We start from the raw sequence: 17766 nt of genomic DNA on the forward strand, positions 1-17766 counted from the left end.
TTTCCTCTTTAGGACCTCATCACTTTTTCCAACTATATAATTTCTACCAATATATACTACACCTTCTGGCTACTTACCCTCCCCCTTAAGAATGCTGTGAGCCTGATCTGAAACATTTCTAATACTGGAGCCTGGGAGGCAGAGTACCATCCGCTGGTGAATTTCATGTCCAGAAAATCTCCTGTCTGTTCCCTTAACTATCGCTCTGATCTTCTCTTTTTTTTTTCCCCCCTTCCCATCTGACCCACAGAGCCAGACTTGGTGCCAAAGAGCTGCTTGCTGTGGCTTTCCCCCAACAGAATCCAAACAATATAGTTATTACTGAGGGGAACAGCCACGTGGGTACTCTGCACTAACTGCCTATGCACTTTTCATCTACTGACAGTCACCCAGCTACCTGCCTCCTGCAACTTGGGTGTGACTACCCCCTGTAACTACCACCTCCTTGTTCTCCCAAATTAACCATAGGTCATCCAGCTGCAGCCTCAGTTTCCTAACAAGTTACACTGAGATGCACTTCTCACAGATGAACAGTGCCTACAAAAAGTATTCACCTCCCCTTGAAAGTTTTCATGTTTTATTGATTTACAACATTGAAACATAGTGGATTTAATTTGACTTTTTTTGATACTGCTCAATAGAAAAAGTCTTTCATGACAAAGTGAAAACAGATCTCTACAAAGCAATCTAAATTCATTAAAAATACAAAACACAAAATCATTGATTGCATTGGTATTCACCTTTAATATGACACATCAACTCATCACTAGTGAAGCCAATGCACACAAAATGCTAGAGGAACTCAGCAGGCCAGGCAGCATCTATGGAAAAGAGTACAGTCGATGTTTCGGGCCTTAGGGGACTTAGCCTGAAACATTGTATATACTCTTTTCCATAGATGCTGCCTGGCCTGCTGAGTTCCTCCAGCATTTTGTGAGTGTTGCTTGGATTTCTAACATCTGCAGATTTTCTCTTTATTGTGAGTGGCGCAGCCAGTTAGTTTTAGAAGTTATAATTGGTTAAATGGAAATCACCTGTGCGCAGTTGAGGTGTTTCAATTGATTATAGTTAAAAAAAAAAAATACACCTGTATCTGGAAGGTCCGACTGCTGGTGAGTCAGTGTCCTGGCAAAAACTACACCATGAAGACAACTCTCCAAGCAACTCTGTGAAAAGGTTATTGAAAAGCACAGGTCAGGTGATGGATACAAGAAAATTTCCAAGTCACTGAGTTTCCCTTGGAGTACACTTAAGTCAATCATCAAGAAATGGAAAGAATAAGACACAGCTGTAAATCTGCCTACAGCTTGCCAACCTCAAAAACTGAGTCACCGTGCAAGAAGGGGTCTAGTGAGGGAGGCCACCAAGAGACCTATGACAACATTGGAGGAGTTGCATGCTTCAGTTGCTGAGATGGGAGAGACTGTGTATAGAACAACTGTTGCTAGGGTGCTTCATCAGTCGCAGCTTTATTGGAGTGTGGCATAGAGAAAGCCATTGTTGGGGGGGAACCTCCTATGAAATCTCAGCTAGAGTTTGCCAAAAGGCACGTGGGACACTCTGAAGTCAGCTGGAAGAAGGTTCTACGGTCTGATGAAACCAAAACTGAACTTTTTGTCGATCAGACTAAATGCAATGTTTGGCATACACCAAACACCGCACATCTTCAAAAACACACCGTCCCTACCATAAAGCATGGTGGTGGCTGCATCATGCTATGTGTATGCTTCACTGCAGCAGGCCCTGGAAGGCTTGTGACGGTAGAGGGTAAAATGAATGCAACAAAATACAGGGTATTCCTGGAGGAAAACCTGAAGGAGTCTGCAAGAGAACGGCAATTTGGGAGAAGATTTGTTTTCCAGCAAGATAATGACCCCAAGCATAAAGCCAAAACTACACAAGAATGGCTTAAAAACAATAAAGTTAATGTTTTGGAGTGGCCAAGTCAGACCTCAGTCCAATTGAGAATTTGTTGCTGGACTTGAAAAGGGCTGTTCACTCACGATCCCCATGTAATCTGACAGAGCTTGAGCAGTTTTGTAAAGAAGAATGGAGAAAAATTGCAGTGTCCCGAGGTGCAAAGTTGATAGAGACCAATCTACATACTCAAGGGTGTAATTGCTGCCAAACGTACATCCACTGAATACTGACTTGTAGGGGGTGAGTAATAATGCAATCAATTATTGCGTGTTTAATAATTGTAATAAATTTAGATCTATTTGTAGAAATCTGTTTTCACTTTGACATGAAAGAATTATTTCTGTTGATCAGTGTCAAAAAGCCAGATTAAATCCACTGTGACTCAATGTTTTAAAATAATAAAACATGAAAACTTCCAAGGGGGTTGAATACTTTATATATGCACTGTAGCAATCAGGGAGACTGGAGGACTTAAAATCCCCCATGTCGTGCATGACATGCACACAAGTGGCCCTGGGATCCATTCTCACCACTCTAGCTAGGTACTAATAAAGAAAGAAAGAGAAACTTGATAGAAACCTCATCCTAGCCTTCACCTCTCCTAGCTCCGAAGCCTCTTGTGTCAAAGCCTCAGTTCCCCATTCCAAAAATGGCTGCTTCATTAAAATCTAACCTTTATTGACCCTTGCTAATAACCCATGCAGTCTTGATGCTGAGCCCATTCATTGGTTTCACAATGAGTCTGGTACATATTTTTTCATGTGTACTGTACAGTTAATTTGTTCTTTAAATATTATGAGACATTCACTATTTCATGTATTATTAAAAATGTATATTTACAAATAAATATAAATATTTATTTATATAAAGAATGGCATGGTAGTATATCAGTTAGTGCAGCACTTGCAGTACCAGCAGTAAGATTGGGGCTTGACTCTAACTTGATTCTGCTTAAACGTTAATTACATGCTGTCCTTTAATAGTGATAAACCGTTCCTTGGTGAGCAGTAAAGTTCCATCTTGCATAAGTTGGCTAAGAATGTGGTTTTTAAAAAAAGCTAATCACTGCACTGTTCAGTGCCAAATGGATGATGATTCAAAACTGAGTGATGTTGTGTTGAATCATACTGTCTGTCTTGGTTCACATATAAAAAGTGAAGTGAAATGCTCGGCATCTGTGAAACTGTGGCTAGCTGTAAGTCTCTGGCAGAAGGGTGGAATTTATTATTTAGGATTCCAGAAAATGATTGAATATATGACTTAGAAATAAATTTTCACCTTCTGTTTCATCTTTTCATCATTTCCTATTAACGTTAGGATCTATTCCAATTAATTGACATTTTCCCAGTCTACCCTTTCATTGTTACCCATTGTCATTTCCTCTTCAAGTATTTGTTTAACCTTCATCTAAGAAGGTTCATGGTTGTGGATTGCCAGTGAAATGGTTGTCCAGTTAAACAGAAACTCTGGTAACTTAACCTGATGTTGCTACTAATAGTCAACCTACCACCCCAAGGAAAAAAATAGAATTTTTCTCAAAATACGATGTGCCCAAGAATCGAATATATCCCCTGAAAGCAAGTATGTAAACTCTTATTTAATAATTGACAAAATCATTGAACTACAGTACTGTGCAAAAGCCTTGGGCACATGAATATAGCTAGGGTGCCTAAGATATTTCCACAGTACTGTAGTAATTTTATGTATTGCTCTGTAGTGATGCCACAAAAAAAAACAAACTTCATGACATGAATGACGTGAATGATGATGAGCCTGATTCTGATATGGGTCTCAATTGTGAACGAAGATTGGGCAGGGGATGGGGAATCATAATTGGGAAATGGAGAGAGGGGAGGGAGTGGGAAGCATCAGAGAGACATTCTGTAATGATCAATAAACAAATTGTTTGGAATCAGATGACCTTGTTTAGTGTCCTGCGGCACTCCACCATCACCTTTCCCCAATATCCTGTGCTCCTGCCAGTTTTACAAACTGGCTCTCTGCTCCACGTTGGCAAATACAGTACTGTATATTCCTCTGTTACAAGCATCTAAACTTCCATTCTATTGTTCTTTTTGTTGTGTGTGTTAATATTTATAACAATTCTCTCTCGTCCCCTTCAGCTGAAGGCGTTAAATCCATGCTAGGTTATGGATTTGAGAGTACGCTTTCACCTACAGTAATGCATGAGGTTAGCTATTATCGATGAGTGTTAATGGTAAGTTTTGGTTGCTTTCTTGGCTGCAGAAAAATCAAAGCCTTCCAATTCTACCTTTCACCTAAGGTGCATAAATGCATGAATGCATGATTCCAAGTTGGAGTTACTTGACAAAAACTAAAAAGCCTCACTGGTTTTCATCTCTCTGATTGGGAGTGGGGGGGGGGGAAGGAAGGAGTTGGAAATTGAGAGTATTTGAGGAAGCTCTGTCTATACCTAAGTAAGATAAACAAGCTAAGTGTACATTACACATGAAACTATAGTCTAGAAAGTCTGACATACCAGGAAGAGTGGTGTTTGCTTTTTACATTTGTTTGCTGTCAAGTTCTATTATACATGACACACAAAGGCTTTCCTTCCACTCTTTTTTCCAAGTCTGTAGCAATAATTTACAAACTACTAAATGCAGCAGATTTTCTGAACTGCTGGGAACATTTGAGGATTTTTACCCAAACAACTTGACAATGTATTTTCACATGCATGTTGTATTCTGTTATAACCTTTGTAGCTTCTGATAGCTTCCCCTAAAGCCATACTGCAATTCTTTTTGATTTTGTAACAGAAAATATTAACTCCACTTCCATGTTAACCATTCATGCAATAAGTCTTTATTTTGTTCAGTGTTGTTGGCACAAGTACTTTAGTTATTTGTCATCGTCACTCACAGCAGACAGATGAAGCATCAAAGGTGGCCAGGATTCTACATCCTTAGAAGGATTTATAATGCTAAATTTGCATTTGAAACCTTTTTATTTAATTAGTTATCTTGTTGGTAAAGATAAGAATGTCAATTAGATCATTTGTGAGGGAATTAAATTATTGAGTAGTGTTGATTTCTGAAGAGTTGGTGAGCAGATTATATTTCCCTACTTCTATCTAAGTTGAGTTCCAAAAGGCAAGTTCTGGCCTGTGGAAAAAGTGCTGTCTCATCCCCTTGGTCTGCGTTGTTCTCTGTCCTCTTGTAGTGATGGAGAAAGAGAAAGGTGATCTTTATTTGTCACAGGTACATTGAAACATACAGTGAAATATGTCAACAACCAACACAGTCCAAATATGTGCTGGAGGCAGCCACAAACGTCACAAACTTCCAGTGTCAATGTAGCATGCTCACAATTTACTAGCTCTAACCTGTATGTCTTTGGAAAGTGGGTGGAAACACACACACCATCATACTCCTTACGGATAGCGGGAACTGAACTCTGATCACTGCCGCTGTAATGCTGTTTTGCTAACCACCACTACCGTGCCATCCTGATGATGATGATGAATGTAACTATTATGCTGAAATAAACTGGGGTTCTTTTGTTCCCCAGCCTCCACCTGCTTCACAAGACAAATCCTCCTCAGCAACGCCTAAAATGCGTAAAACTGTCGCCATTCGTGTTCATGAGGCAGTGAAAGCAATTTCATTGTGCCACAACGTTACGCCTGTCTACGAGTCTCGTGGGCCTGATTCTCCGGACCGAGCTGAAGCTGAACAAAGTTACGAAGATGCATGTCGAACTTACCAAGCAGCCAGTCCAGATGAGGTTAGTTTATTGTTATGTCAAATAATTTACAGCTTCCTCCTTCATTCTGAGACCAAGTTCCCCCTGCTGTTAGCTGATTTTATTTTTGTCTGTTGTCCTTCATCTCCTATTTACATGTTTGAAAAGCCAGATGAGATGGGATTGATAGTCTTCACGTCTGTCTATAAAACATTGGCGCCACCACCACCACTTTTGCCATTCAGTCCCTCCTGACTTCGTCCTCCCCCAGATATTGCCTTGTCAGAATGTGTTAAAACGTGCTCCCTATCTGATGGATGCAGTTTTGTATGGTCAGAGGTGGTTCAAAGTACATATATGTCACCACATGCAACCCTGAGATTCAATTTTCTTGTTGGTATACTCAGCAAAACTATAGAATAGTAACTGTAACAGGATCAGCCAAAGTGCAGAAGATGACAAACTGTGCAAATGCAAATATAAATAAATAACAATAAATAAGATAATGAGATAGAGTCCTTAAGATGAGATAATTGGCTGTGGAAACATTTCAACGATGGGGCGAGCGAGTGTAGTTATTCCCTTTTATTCAAGAGCCCGATGGTTGAGGGGTAGTAACCGTTCTTGAACCTACTGGTGCAAGTCCATAAGACCATAAGATATAGGAGCAGAAGTAGGCCATTTGGCCCATCCAGTCTGCTGCACCATTCAATCATAGACTGATCCAATTCATCCAGTCATCCCCCTCCCCTGCTTTCACCCCATACCCTTTGATGCCCTTGCTAATCAAGAACCTATCTATCTCTGCCTTAAATACACCCAGTGACTTGGCCTCCACAGCTGCTCGTGAGGCTCTTGTACCTTCTACCTGATGGCAGCAGCGAGAAGAGGTGGTTGCTTGGATAAAGTAGTAAATTGGGACTTGTGCTAACTTTCCCTTGTTACAACCTGAAACCATTTGCAATGTCACATCTTTATTTCCAGCAGAGATGGAAGTGTTTTCTTCTTATGCTTGTCTCAGCAACACCTGGCAGTTTTGCACTTTGCTTTCTGTCTGGCAGAATGATTCTCTTGCAGGTTACTTCTTGCATGGTGTAGAAGTCCATTCTGGTTTGCCTGTTCCGAACACCTGCTCACTGAACCATCAACTCAATCTGTGTTCTTCTATCAGTCTCCTATTCTCAAATGGGCTGAAAGAATGTGACATTTTCATGAATTATTATTATCAGTAAAATCTTTATCTTTTGAGTAAAATATTACAAGTTAATTATTTTGATTTGATTTAGCTATTTTTGTTTTTTTGCTGTCTTGAATATTTAGTAGCTTGTCTCTATATTGTATTGAATGACGAGTCACAAAACCCAGTGTAGGAAGTGCTGCTGAATTGATTTGTGATTAACGTGATTAACATTTAAACAATAAGCCCCTTTGTTCCATTGTTCTGTATTTCGCATGAAAAGGAGTTCATGTCCCTTGACGTGTTGTAAATTCTGCTAATTTGGGGTGGTGTGTTTGAAAAAGAGTCCTGTTGTGTGATTTAGCTGGTGACAAAGAAGCTAAACTCTAGCTGGTCATGGAGTATTGTGAGCAGTGTTGGGCCCCTTATTTATCCTAGAAAGGATATGCTGGCGTTGGAAAATGTGCAGAGAAGGTTCACAAGAATGATCATGGGAATGAAAAGTTTAACAGATGAGGAACGTTTGATGACTCTGGGCCTGCACTCAGCAGAATTCAGAAGAGTAAAGGGGATCTCACTGACACCTACCGAATATTGAAAGACCTGGGGAGAATGGATATGGAGAGGAAGTTTCCCTATAGTGGGGGAGTCTAAGAACAGAGGGTACAGCTTCAGAATGCTTTGGCACCCCTTTAGAACAGAAATGTGAAGGAATTTTTTTTGAGCCAAGAGGCTGGTGCATATGGGGAATTCATTGCCATATACAGCTGTGGAGGCCAAGTAATTCGGCACATTTAAAGCGAAGATTGGTTGATTCTTTAGTCTATAGTCCTTGCTTTTTGTAATATTCTCCCTTGCCCCATTTGGTTGCTACTTTACTGGTGTTTATGGTCTCTTTTCTTGATAACATTCTCCTTCCTGTAAGTACCCTTTAATTAAATCCTTCTTCAAACCCATCACATCAAACAGGCTTTCAATACCCTTAATGGCTCACATCTCTTGTCCTCCATTTCTGAAGTACTAAGGGATTATTTTAAACTTTAATTGTGTTATAGAGATGTGGATAGGTAAGTTCCGCTCTGAGAAATAATAAATCAAGCTAATAAATTTTACATTTTCTCAGCAAATTCTCCTAAGTGATTTTTTTTTAAAAAAAGCAAATTGGCATCTGGCGTACTATAAGGTGATTAAGGACAATATCACACAAACTTGATGCACAGCCATTTTAAGCACAGCTGAATCAGGTATGGACATACAAGATAATTCCTTTGAATTTCCACAAGCATCAACGGAGGTGTTGCTGTATTGCTCTTGCTGAAGATGAAAATTAAAATATAACAAAATGGGATTGAAAAATAAATTGCAAATATGAAGGAAAAAATTGCTCAAATAATTCCACCACAATTCCTTGCAATCTGATGAAAAATAGAAATCCACTATTTATAATTTCTTAGTGATTGATTTCTGTTGTTCCATTCCGGTATCCTGAAGGATGCCACATTCAGTTCTCAGGAACTCCGTGTATTCTCGGCAAGGTGCAACAAATATTTTATTAAGCAGATAAATGAAGGCAACAAAAGCAACACTGTGGGGCCTTCTAGGCTTTCTGATCTAATGAAGTAATAATTTGTTCTTTTTGATCAAATGTAACAGTTTGCATATGAATTATGTACATAGTATTGACCATGACCCTTACAATAGCAGCTTTTTTTTCTCTCCCTCATGCTCTTTTCCTATCCTCCAATCCATTATTGAAGTCGATACTAGTCACATCTAGTGGTTTTAAAAAAGAACTGCTGTTTCTAACTTATTGTCAGAGAGAGAAAAAATGCTCAAACAGTGAGCGTGCACGGGCCATAAACCACCCATTTATACTAATCCCACATTAATCCCATTTCTGATTTTATACTAGCTCCGTAACTGAAATGCTTAAATTGTGTTTTAGTAATGATGCCTATTCAAACCTGATTGCCACTGTTCTGCCATTAAGATAAGTAATTACAGTTAGCAGGACCACTGCCTCACAGCACTAGATATATGGCTTCATTCATGACCACAGATGCTGTTTGCATGGAGTTTGCAACTGTTTCACCCAGCTGCTATGGTTTCCTCCCACATCCCAAAGATTGAGGTTGGTAGGTTAAATGGCCACTGTAATATACTCCTGGAGTGTGTACACACATAGTAGAATTTAATGCTAGGAGAATTAATGAGAATGTGCAGGAATGAAATATGGGATGACTGTAAGATCAGTGTAAATGGGTGCTGGATGGTAGACACAGACTCGAGCTAATAGCTTGTCTCTGTGCTGCATGTCTATTATAACTATTTTAGTGAAAGCAGAAATTGAAACTTAGTATTGAAAGGGTTAAAATGTTGTTTATTGTTTTGCTTTGTTTTCTTGCCTCATGCAGTTGGGTGGGGGGGCGGGCAACATGGTGCTAATTACAGCCCTGCTTTTAATGGAAACGACCTCAACCAAAAACAAAAGTATTGTGCATGTAGGAGGCGTATTTACAGTGAGATTTGCATTATCGTGCTCTTGTGGTAACTTGAAGGTCACAGTCATGTTGGCATTATTCATGGCTGGGAGGTTAGCAACTTCAGAGTGGCAGAGGAATACACACAGTGACCACTTTATTAGGTACAGCTGTACACCCCGTTAATACAAATATTTATTCAGCCAATCGGGTGGCTGCAACTCAGGGCAAGACAGCATGGAGACATGGTCAAGAGGTTCAGCTTTTGTTTGGACCAAACATTAGAATGGGGAAGAAATGTGATCTAAGTGACTTTAACTGTGGAATGATTGTTGGTACCAGATGGGGTGGTTTGAATATCTCAGAAACTACTGACCACCTGAGATTTTCATGCACAACAGTCTCTAGGGTTGAGAGAGAACGCTGAGGGAAAAGAAACGAACATCTAGTGAGCAGCAGTTCTGTGGGTGAAGACAACTTGTTGATGAGCGAGGTCAGGGGAGGATGGCCAGACTAGTTCAAGCTGACAGGAAGGCGGCAGTAACTCAGATAACCACACATTACGACAGAGGTGCCTAGAAGAGCATTTGTGAATGTGTAACACATCGAACTTTGAGATGGATGGGCTGTAGCAGCAGAAGACCACAGTGGCTACTTTATTAGGTAAAGGAAATACCTAATGAATTGTCCACTCTGTGTATTATGGAGCACAAAGAAAAATATGGCTGCCTTAAGCAATGAGTTAATGTTATACTTCAAACACATGTAACTCTAAAGTAATTTTCACTCCAGATATTATTGCACACCATCCATGCCACTGTGCACTCAGACTAGAAAAGTGCCAGATTCCTCCCTGAATGGATCTCAACCAGTGGAGAATACTTATAGGATGAGTAGTAGATAAAGTATGCTGCATGGTTCAGATATTTATCTTGTGACTCCCACTTGACTCATGGTTCTAACCTTATACCTTCCTGTCTGTATAACATGGCTCTGGTGTGACATAAACTCACTAAGGTTACAAATGAGCCCCTCTTTCCAAATGCTGTTCCTGGAACTTATGTGGTTCCTGGAGCCGAGCTTACATTTTTTTTTCCTATTTATTCACCAACCCTTAATTCCACCCTCCACCCGCTTCTCTCTCTCTTCTTCCCCCCCCCCCCCAACCCCCGGTCAAGATCTGACCCTTCACTGAAACTGGAATTCCAAATGCGTGCTGAGAGACAAACTGATTACTTTTATTCCAGGCCACCTAGCGTAATGGACAATGTGAAAATAATTTCTATTTATATGTTTTTTTTTCCCCCAAAGTAATTTAATTGCAAAAGCCTCCAGAGAGAAATTATTAAAGAGGTCATACCGAAAGATTGAGCTGGGTGATTGGTACTTCTTTCTTTAATTTGTTACCAATAGGCTATCAAATCTAAATTTATCAAGAAAATAAAAATCTTCATTTGCAGGTATGACCCCCTCCATTTGGACATAAATCATTGTAGTAAAGTGTCTGTTATTTCAGGAAGACGAGAAGAGTTAGTTGTTCACATACCAGGACAGACAATGAATAATGAATATAGAAGCTGTTCGTTTCTTGTGTTTAACCATCCAGAAGTGTCAAAGGTCAGGAATATAATATCTCCCCAGTGTTCTAGCTAAATTACAGTGAAATCATAATAATGTCATTCTTGCTTGAAGGAAACTTGCATTTAGCAAGAAAGCTTGATTCCAGTGATAGATGACCAGGCAGGAAGGAGTTGTAAATGGCCCTGGGAGTCAAAGGTCAGGAACTGGATTGTATAAGGTCACTGAGTATTCAGTGCCTTTTCAAATCTTTGGCACCACCAGGTCAAAGGTGAGAGTCTGGTTTGATCTTTTATGATAATTTAATCATAGAAAACAACTATTTTCTACATAAAAACCAATTGCAGACAGATTCATGATTAATGCAGGAAGATGTGATTAGTATGATGCTCAACACTGAGGTTTTCATTTCACTTCATTAATAAAGAACATAAATATCCAAGATACACTTTAAAAACTTTCAACTCATTCTACTGCATTAAGGCACTTTCCTATTTTCTAGCATCTCTGCAATTCACACCTTCAGTAGGCCAGGGACAACCGAATACTATGCATTCCAAAGCAGACCATTAGGCAATGTTTTGGAGGATAGGCTCACTATACTTTTGCCAGTTTTATTTTCTGCCCTGGTGAGTGTATACCTAGAATTTGAATAGTAAATATCTGCCTAATCGAGGACTGCCTATACTCTGAAATGTCCAATTTCGGAAGATACCTTACCACCATAATACCTTCGAAAGTTTAAGGAGATATTTAATTTGAAAAGGTTATTTTCCACCAGTTTTCACTACTCCATCCTCCTACTTCTCTAAACATATTACCTTCATCTTGTTGCTGTTTGTCACCCTCCTGTGGCTTCCTCAGAAAGCTGCCATTCATGCAATGGTGCCATAGGGTACCAGTTAGCAGAACACTGTTATAGCTCAGGAAGTCAGTATTTGCAGTTCAATTCTCTTGCCACCTGTGTACATTCTCCCCATGATTGCAATAGTTCCCTCCAGTTTCCATCCACAGTCCAAAGACTTTCCATTAATTGATCCTTGTAAATTGTCCTGTGATTAGGTGAGGGTTAATTTGGTGGTTTGCTGCATGGATTGGACGGGCCTATTCCACACTGTAACTCTCAATAAAGTTAAAAAAAATAAAAGGCTGTGGCATTGAATCCTAATTCTATTATGGAACAAAAGCCAAAGTTGAATCCATGTTTATTTAATAAATGAGCATCAAAGGAGATTCCACTACTTGTTCCTGTTCTAACAAATCACCTGGGTGTAATCAGCAGTTAACCCAGGGATATCCGGATAACCCTCCAGATAAGCTAATTCAGACTTGTGTGTAGAAGAAAAGCCTGTTTTCATCTATATACCCATTCTTAGTGGCTTGAGCTAACAAGGCAATAGTGCATTGGCTGTGTATTGTAAACTATTTCCGAAGATCAGTTCCATTGCAGTCCGTAGAATCAAATTTAATTATCAAGGTAAATACAATGCTTTGTCAATCATTTATTATACCTTAAACTGTGCTGATGAAAGGTGAGCAACACACATCAAAGTTGCTGGTGAATGCAGCAGGCCAGGCAGCATCTCTGTGAAGAGGTATAGTCGACGTTTCAGGCCGAGACCCTTCGTCAGGACTAACTGAAGGAAGAGTTAGTAAGAGATTTGAGAGGGGGAGGGGGAGATCTGAAATGATAGGAGAAGACAGGAAGGGGAGGGATGGAGCCAAGAGGTGGACAGTTGATTGGCAAAAGGGATATGAGAGGATCATGGGACAGGAGGTCCAGGGAGAAAGACAAGGGGGGGGGGAACCCAGAGGATGAGCAAGGGGTATAGTCAGAGGGACAGAGGAAGAAAAAGGAGAGTGAGAGAAAGAATGTGTGTATAAAAATAAATAACGGATGGGGTACGAGGGGGAGGTGGGGCATTAGCGGAAGTTAGAGAAGTCGATGTTCATGCCATCAGGTTGGAGGCTACCCAGACGGAATATAAGGTGTTGTTCCTCCAACCTGAGTGTGGCTTCATCTTTACGGTAGAGGAGGCCGTGGATGGACATGTCAGAATGGGAATGGGATGTGGAATTAAAATGTGTGGCCACTGGGAGATCCTGCTTTCTCTGGCGGACAGAGTGTAGGTGTTCAGCAAAGCGTTCTCCCAGTCTGCGTCGGGTCTCACCAATATATAGAAGGCCACATGGGGAGCACCGGACGCAGTATATCACCCCAGCCGACTCACAGGTGAAGTGCGCCTCACCTGCAAGGACTGTTTGGGGCCCTGAATGGTGGTAAGGGAGGAAGTGTAAGGACATGTGTAGCACTTGTTCCACTTACAAGGATAAGTGCCAGGAGGGAGATATGTGGGGAGGGATGGGGGGGACGAATGGACAAGGGAGTTGCGTAGGGAGCGATCCCTGTGGAAAGCAGAGAGCGGGGGGAGGGAAAGATGTGCTTAGTGGTGGGATCCGGTTGGAGGTGGCAGAAGTTACGGAGAATAATATGTTGGACCCGGAGGCTGGTGGGGTGGTAAGTGAGGACCAGGGGAACCCTATTCCTAGTGGGGTGGCGGGAGGATGGAGTGAGAGCAGATGTGCGTGAAATGGGGGAGATGCGTTTGAGAGCAGAGTTGATAGTGGAGGAAGGGAAGCCCCTTTCTTTAAAAAAGGAGGACATCTCCCTTGTCCTGGAATGAAAAGCCTCATCCTGAGAGCAGGTGCGGCGGAGACGGAGAAATTGCGAGAAGGAGATGGCATTTTTGCAAGAGACAGGGTGAGAAGAGGAATAGTCCTGATAGCTGTGAGAGTCAGTAGGCTTATAGTAGACATCAGTGGATGAGCTGTCTCCAGAGACAGAAAGATCTAGAAAGGGGAGGGAGGTGTCAGAAATGGACCAGGTTATCCACTGATGTCTACTATAAGACCCTGCCCTCAAGTTTACCTGGTCCATTTCCGACACCTCCCTCCCCTTTCTAGATCTTTCTGTCTCTATCTCTGGAGACAGCTCATCTACTGATGTCTACTATAAGCCTACTGACTCTCACAGCTATCTGGACTATTCCTCTTCTCACCCTGTCTCTTGCAAAAATGCCACCCCCTTTTCGCAATTCCTCCGTCTCTGCCGCATCTGCTCTCAGGATGAAGCTTTTCATTCTAGGACGAGGGAGATGTCCTCCTTTTTTAAAGAAAGGGGCTTCCCTTCCTCCACTATCAACTCTGCTCTCAAATGCATCCCCCCCATTTCACGTACATCTGCTCTCACTCCATCCTCCCGCCACACCACTAGGAATAGGGTTCCCCTGGTCCTCACTTACCACCCCACCAGCCTCCGGGTCCAACATATTATTCTCCGTAACTTCTGCCACCTCCAACCGGATCCCACCACTAAGCACATCTTTCCCTCCCCCCCCCCACCCCGATTTCCACAGGGATCGCTCCCTACGCGACTCCCTTGTCCATTTGTCCCCCCCCCCCCCATCCCTCCCCACTGATCTCCCTCCTGGCACTTATCCTTGTAAGCGGAACAAGTGCTACACATGCCCTTACACTTCCTCCCTTACCACCATTCAGGGCCCCAAACAGTCCTTCCAGGTGAGGCGCACTTCACCTGTGAGTCGGCTGGGGTGATATACTGCGTCCAGTGCTCCCGATGTGGCCTTCTATATATTGGTGAGACCCGACGCAGACTGGGAGACCGCTTTGCTGAACACCTACGCTCTGTCCGCCAGAGAAAGCAGGATCTCCCAGTGGCCACACATTTTAATTCCACATCCCATTCCCATTCTGACATGTCTATCCACGGCCTCCTCTACTGTAAAGATGAAGCCACACTCAGGTTGGAGGAACAACACCTTATATTCCGTCTGGATAGCCTCCAACCTGATGGCATGAACATCGACTTCTCTAACTTCCGCTAATGCCCCACCTCCCCCTCGTACCCCATCCGTTATTTATTTTTATACACACATTCTTTCTCTCACTCTCCTTTTTCTTCCTCTGTCCCTCTGACTATACCCCTTGCCCATCCTCTGGGTTCCTCTCCCCCACCTTGTCTTTCTCCCTGGACCTCCTGTCCCATGATCCTCTCATATCCCTTTTGCCAATCAACTGTCCACCTCTTGGCTCCATCCCTCCCCCTCCCGTCTTCTCCTATCATTTCAGATCTCCCCTCCCCCTCCCACTTTCAAATCTCTTACTGACTCTTCCTTCAGTTGGTCCTGACGAAGGGTCTCGGCCTGAAATGTCGACTGTACCTCTTCCTGGAGATGCTGCCTGGCCTGTTGCGTTCACCAGCAACTTTGATGTGTGTTGCTTGAATTTCCAGCATCTGCAGAATTCCTGTTGTTTGCTGATGAAAGGTGTATTTCTTTGTGGATATGGATGCATACAAGTTGTGTAATAACCCTTTGATGTCTTAACCTCACAAAGTAGATTGTTCTGCTTTTCAGTCACCTAAGCTTCGAATGCAGCCATCATTGCAAGTCGGGTATGTGTTGCCTCTGCAGTAGAGTTGGCAGTATGAGCCCAGATCTGGGATGGTTTTTGTTCTTAGGCTGTGGCCATTGCTGACAGTGCCAGTGTTTCTTATCCAACACAATTGTCCTTGTATTGGGAGGCAGGTAAGTGTCACTCCTCCACGGCAGAGCCATTGATATGCAAAGCAGAGTGGTCAACCTCTGCCTTCTTCCTGAAGTACACAACCACTTCTTTTGTCTTGTTCACGCTGAGATACGGGATGTTGTTCTCATACTATTTGAAAAGCCTCTCTACCTCCTCTCTGTATGCTGACTCTTCATTGTTGCCGATGAGGCCAAACATACAGTCGGCCCTCCTTATCTCTGAGTTCCACATACGCGAATTCAACCAACCGTGAATCGAGAAAACCCAGAAGTGCTGTTCCAGCACTTGTTGTTCGAACATGTACAGACCTTTTTTTTTCTTGTCAATATTCCCTAACAATGCAGTATAACTATTTTACATAGCATTTACATTGTATTAGGTACTATAAATAATCTAGAGATGATTTAAAGTATATGGGAGGATGTGTGTAGGTTATTGTGGATCGGGATAAAAAAAACGGACGTTCTCTTACTAAGTTGGAACATCTGGTCAAACATTTGTCTTAGTATATAGTATATATTTTACCTTTCTATGCATATAAAGCACTTACGCAACGTATGTTTCAGCGCCAGGCTAGGGAACGGAAATTCCCAAGTTCGATCCAGTGACAGTGACAGACCGCTTCCAAGTGCTCTCCATCCCTGCCAGGTTGATGTGGAGGATCAAAAGCCCAAAACCCAATAATTAAACCACTGTGTTGCTTAGTAATAATTGTAGCCTTTCTCACTTTATCCTTTAAAATTGTTCCAATCGTTGACCGACTGTAGCTTAACGTTTTTCTAATGACCGATGGCGTTTCACCTCTTTCCGATCACTTTATTATTTCCATTTTATTTTAAATGGTGATTATTTTCATGAACAGAAACACTGTGGATTCAGAGGTCTGCCGCCGGGTCCTAATGTCCACCGCTTTGAGACAGATTAAATAAGGTCCCGGGTTCCGCCGGGTCCTAAGGTCCACCGCACTTAGGTTGAATAAGGGACTTGAGCATCCGCGTCTTTTGGTATCCGCAAGGGGTCCCGGAACCAATCCCTCATGGATAAGGAAGGCCGACCGTATTCATTTATGGAGATGTTGAGTCCCAACAAGGACAATTTAGCCACGAGCTTCTGAGAGATGATTGTGTTAAGTGCCAAGTTGAAGTTAGTGAATAACATCCTGTTCTAGGTGGCGCAGGAAGGAGTGGAGGGCTGGGGCAATTGTATCATCAATGGATCAGTTTGAGTGGTAGGCAAACTGGTAAAGGTCCAGTGTAGCTAGAAGATGGCATTTTATATGCTCCATTACCAGCCACTCAAAGCACTTCATGATTGTTGAAGTCAGTGACATTGGGCGGTAATGGTTTAGACCTGTTACTGTTGCCCTGTTGACACCAGAATGATGGTGGCTGCCTTGAAGTCTGTAGGGACAGTGGACTGTTTCAAAGAGATGTTACGGATGTCTGTTAAGGCCTCTGTTAGCAGATCTGTACAGTCTCTCAGCACCTGACAAGGTATGTTGTCAGGCCCATAGCTTAACTTGTGTTTATACTGGATAGGATCCTCTTCAACTCATCTGTGGCCAGAGAGGGTGGCATCGCTGGTGCGCTCCAGTGATTTTTACGTCCCCAGATACAGTAAGTAATACTTCATGAACTGTAATCCAAAGTAAAGGGGAAATGTTGATATGGTATAGTTCTCGTGACTAAACCCATTTCCCACTTCATTAACAGATCTGAAAGCATTTTGCTTAATATGATTATGCTTTCAACTACAAAATCTTGCCAGAAGCATTGTGTATCAACAGTTTCAACCACCATTAGCTAAAGATCACACTTTAAATTCTTTATACTGAAAGACCTGGGTATAAGTGGACATTAGTGGGTCTAGGATCTGAGGGCACAGTCAATAAAGGCATATCCCCTTAAAACAGAGATGAGGAAGACTTCAACCAGAGGGTGGTATTCTATGGAATTCGCTGTCACAAAGGGGTTGTGGAGACCAAGTCCGTAAGACTTAGGAGTAGAATTAGGCTATTCGGCCCATCAAGTCTGCTCTGCCTTTCAATCATAACTGATTCATTATCCCTCTCAACCCCATTCTTCTACCATCTCCTTGTAAACTTCAACAGCCTGAGTAATCAAGAACCAATCAACCTCTGCTTTAAATATATCCAATGATGTGGTCTCCACAGCGGTCTGTGACAATGAATTCCACAGATTCTCTACTCTCTGGCTAAAGATATTCCTCCACATTTCTGTTCAAAATGGATGTCTCACTAATCTAAGGTTGTACCCTCCGCTCCTAGACTCCCCTACT

At 42.1% G+C, this 17766-nt stretch overlaps 1 protein-coding gene across 2 annotated transcripts in view; it reads left to right on the plus strand.

Moving 5' to 3' along the window:
* The window catches only part of LOC140186036 (probable phospholipid-transporting ATPase IIA), a 163104-nt gene that overhangs the window by 61189 nt on the left and 84149 nt on the right, over positions 1-17766 (plus strand). For both annotated transcript variants that reach the window (XM_072239856.1, XM_072239865.1), the window contains exon 14: positions 5452-5667. In XM_072239856.1, coding sequence (XP_072095957.1) covers positions 5452-5667 — 216 coding nt within the window. The remainder of the gene's footprint in view (positions 1-5451; positions 5668-17766) is intronic.

Source organism: Mobula birostris, chromosome 2 (genome assembly GCF_030028105.1).
Source record: "Mobula birostris isolate sMobBir1 chromosome 2, sMobBir1.hap1, whole genome shotgun sequence".
Taxonomy (NCBI): Eukaryota; Metazoa; Chordata; class Chondrichthyes; order Myliobatiformes; family Myliobatidae; genus Mobula; species Mobula birostris.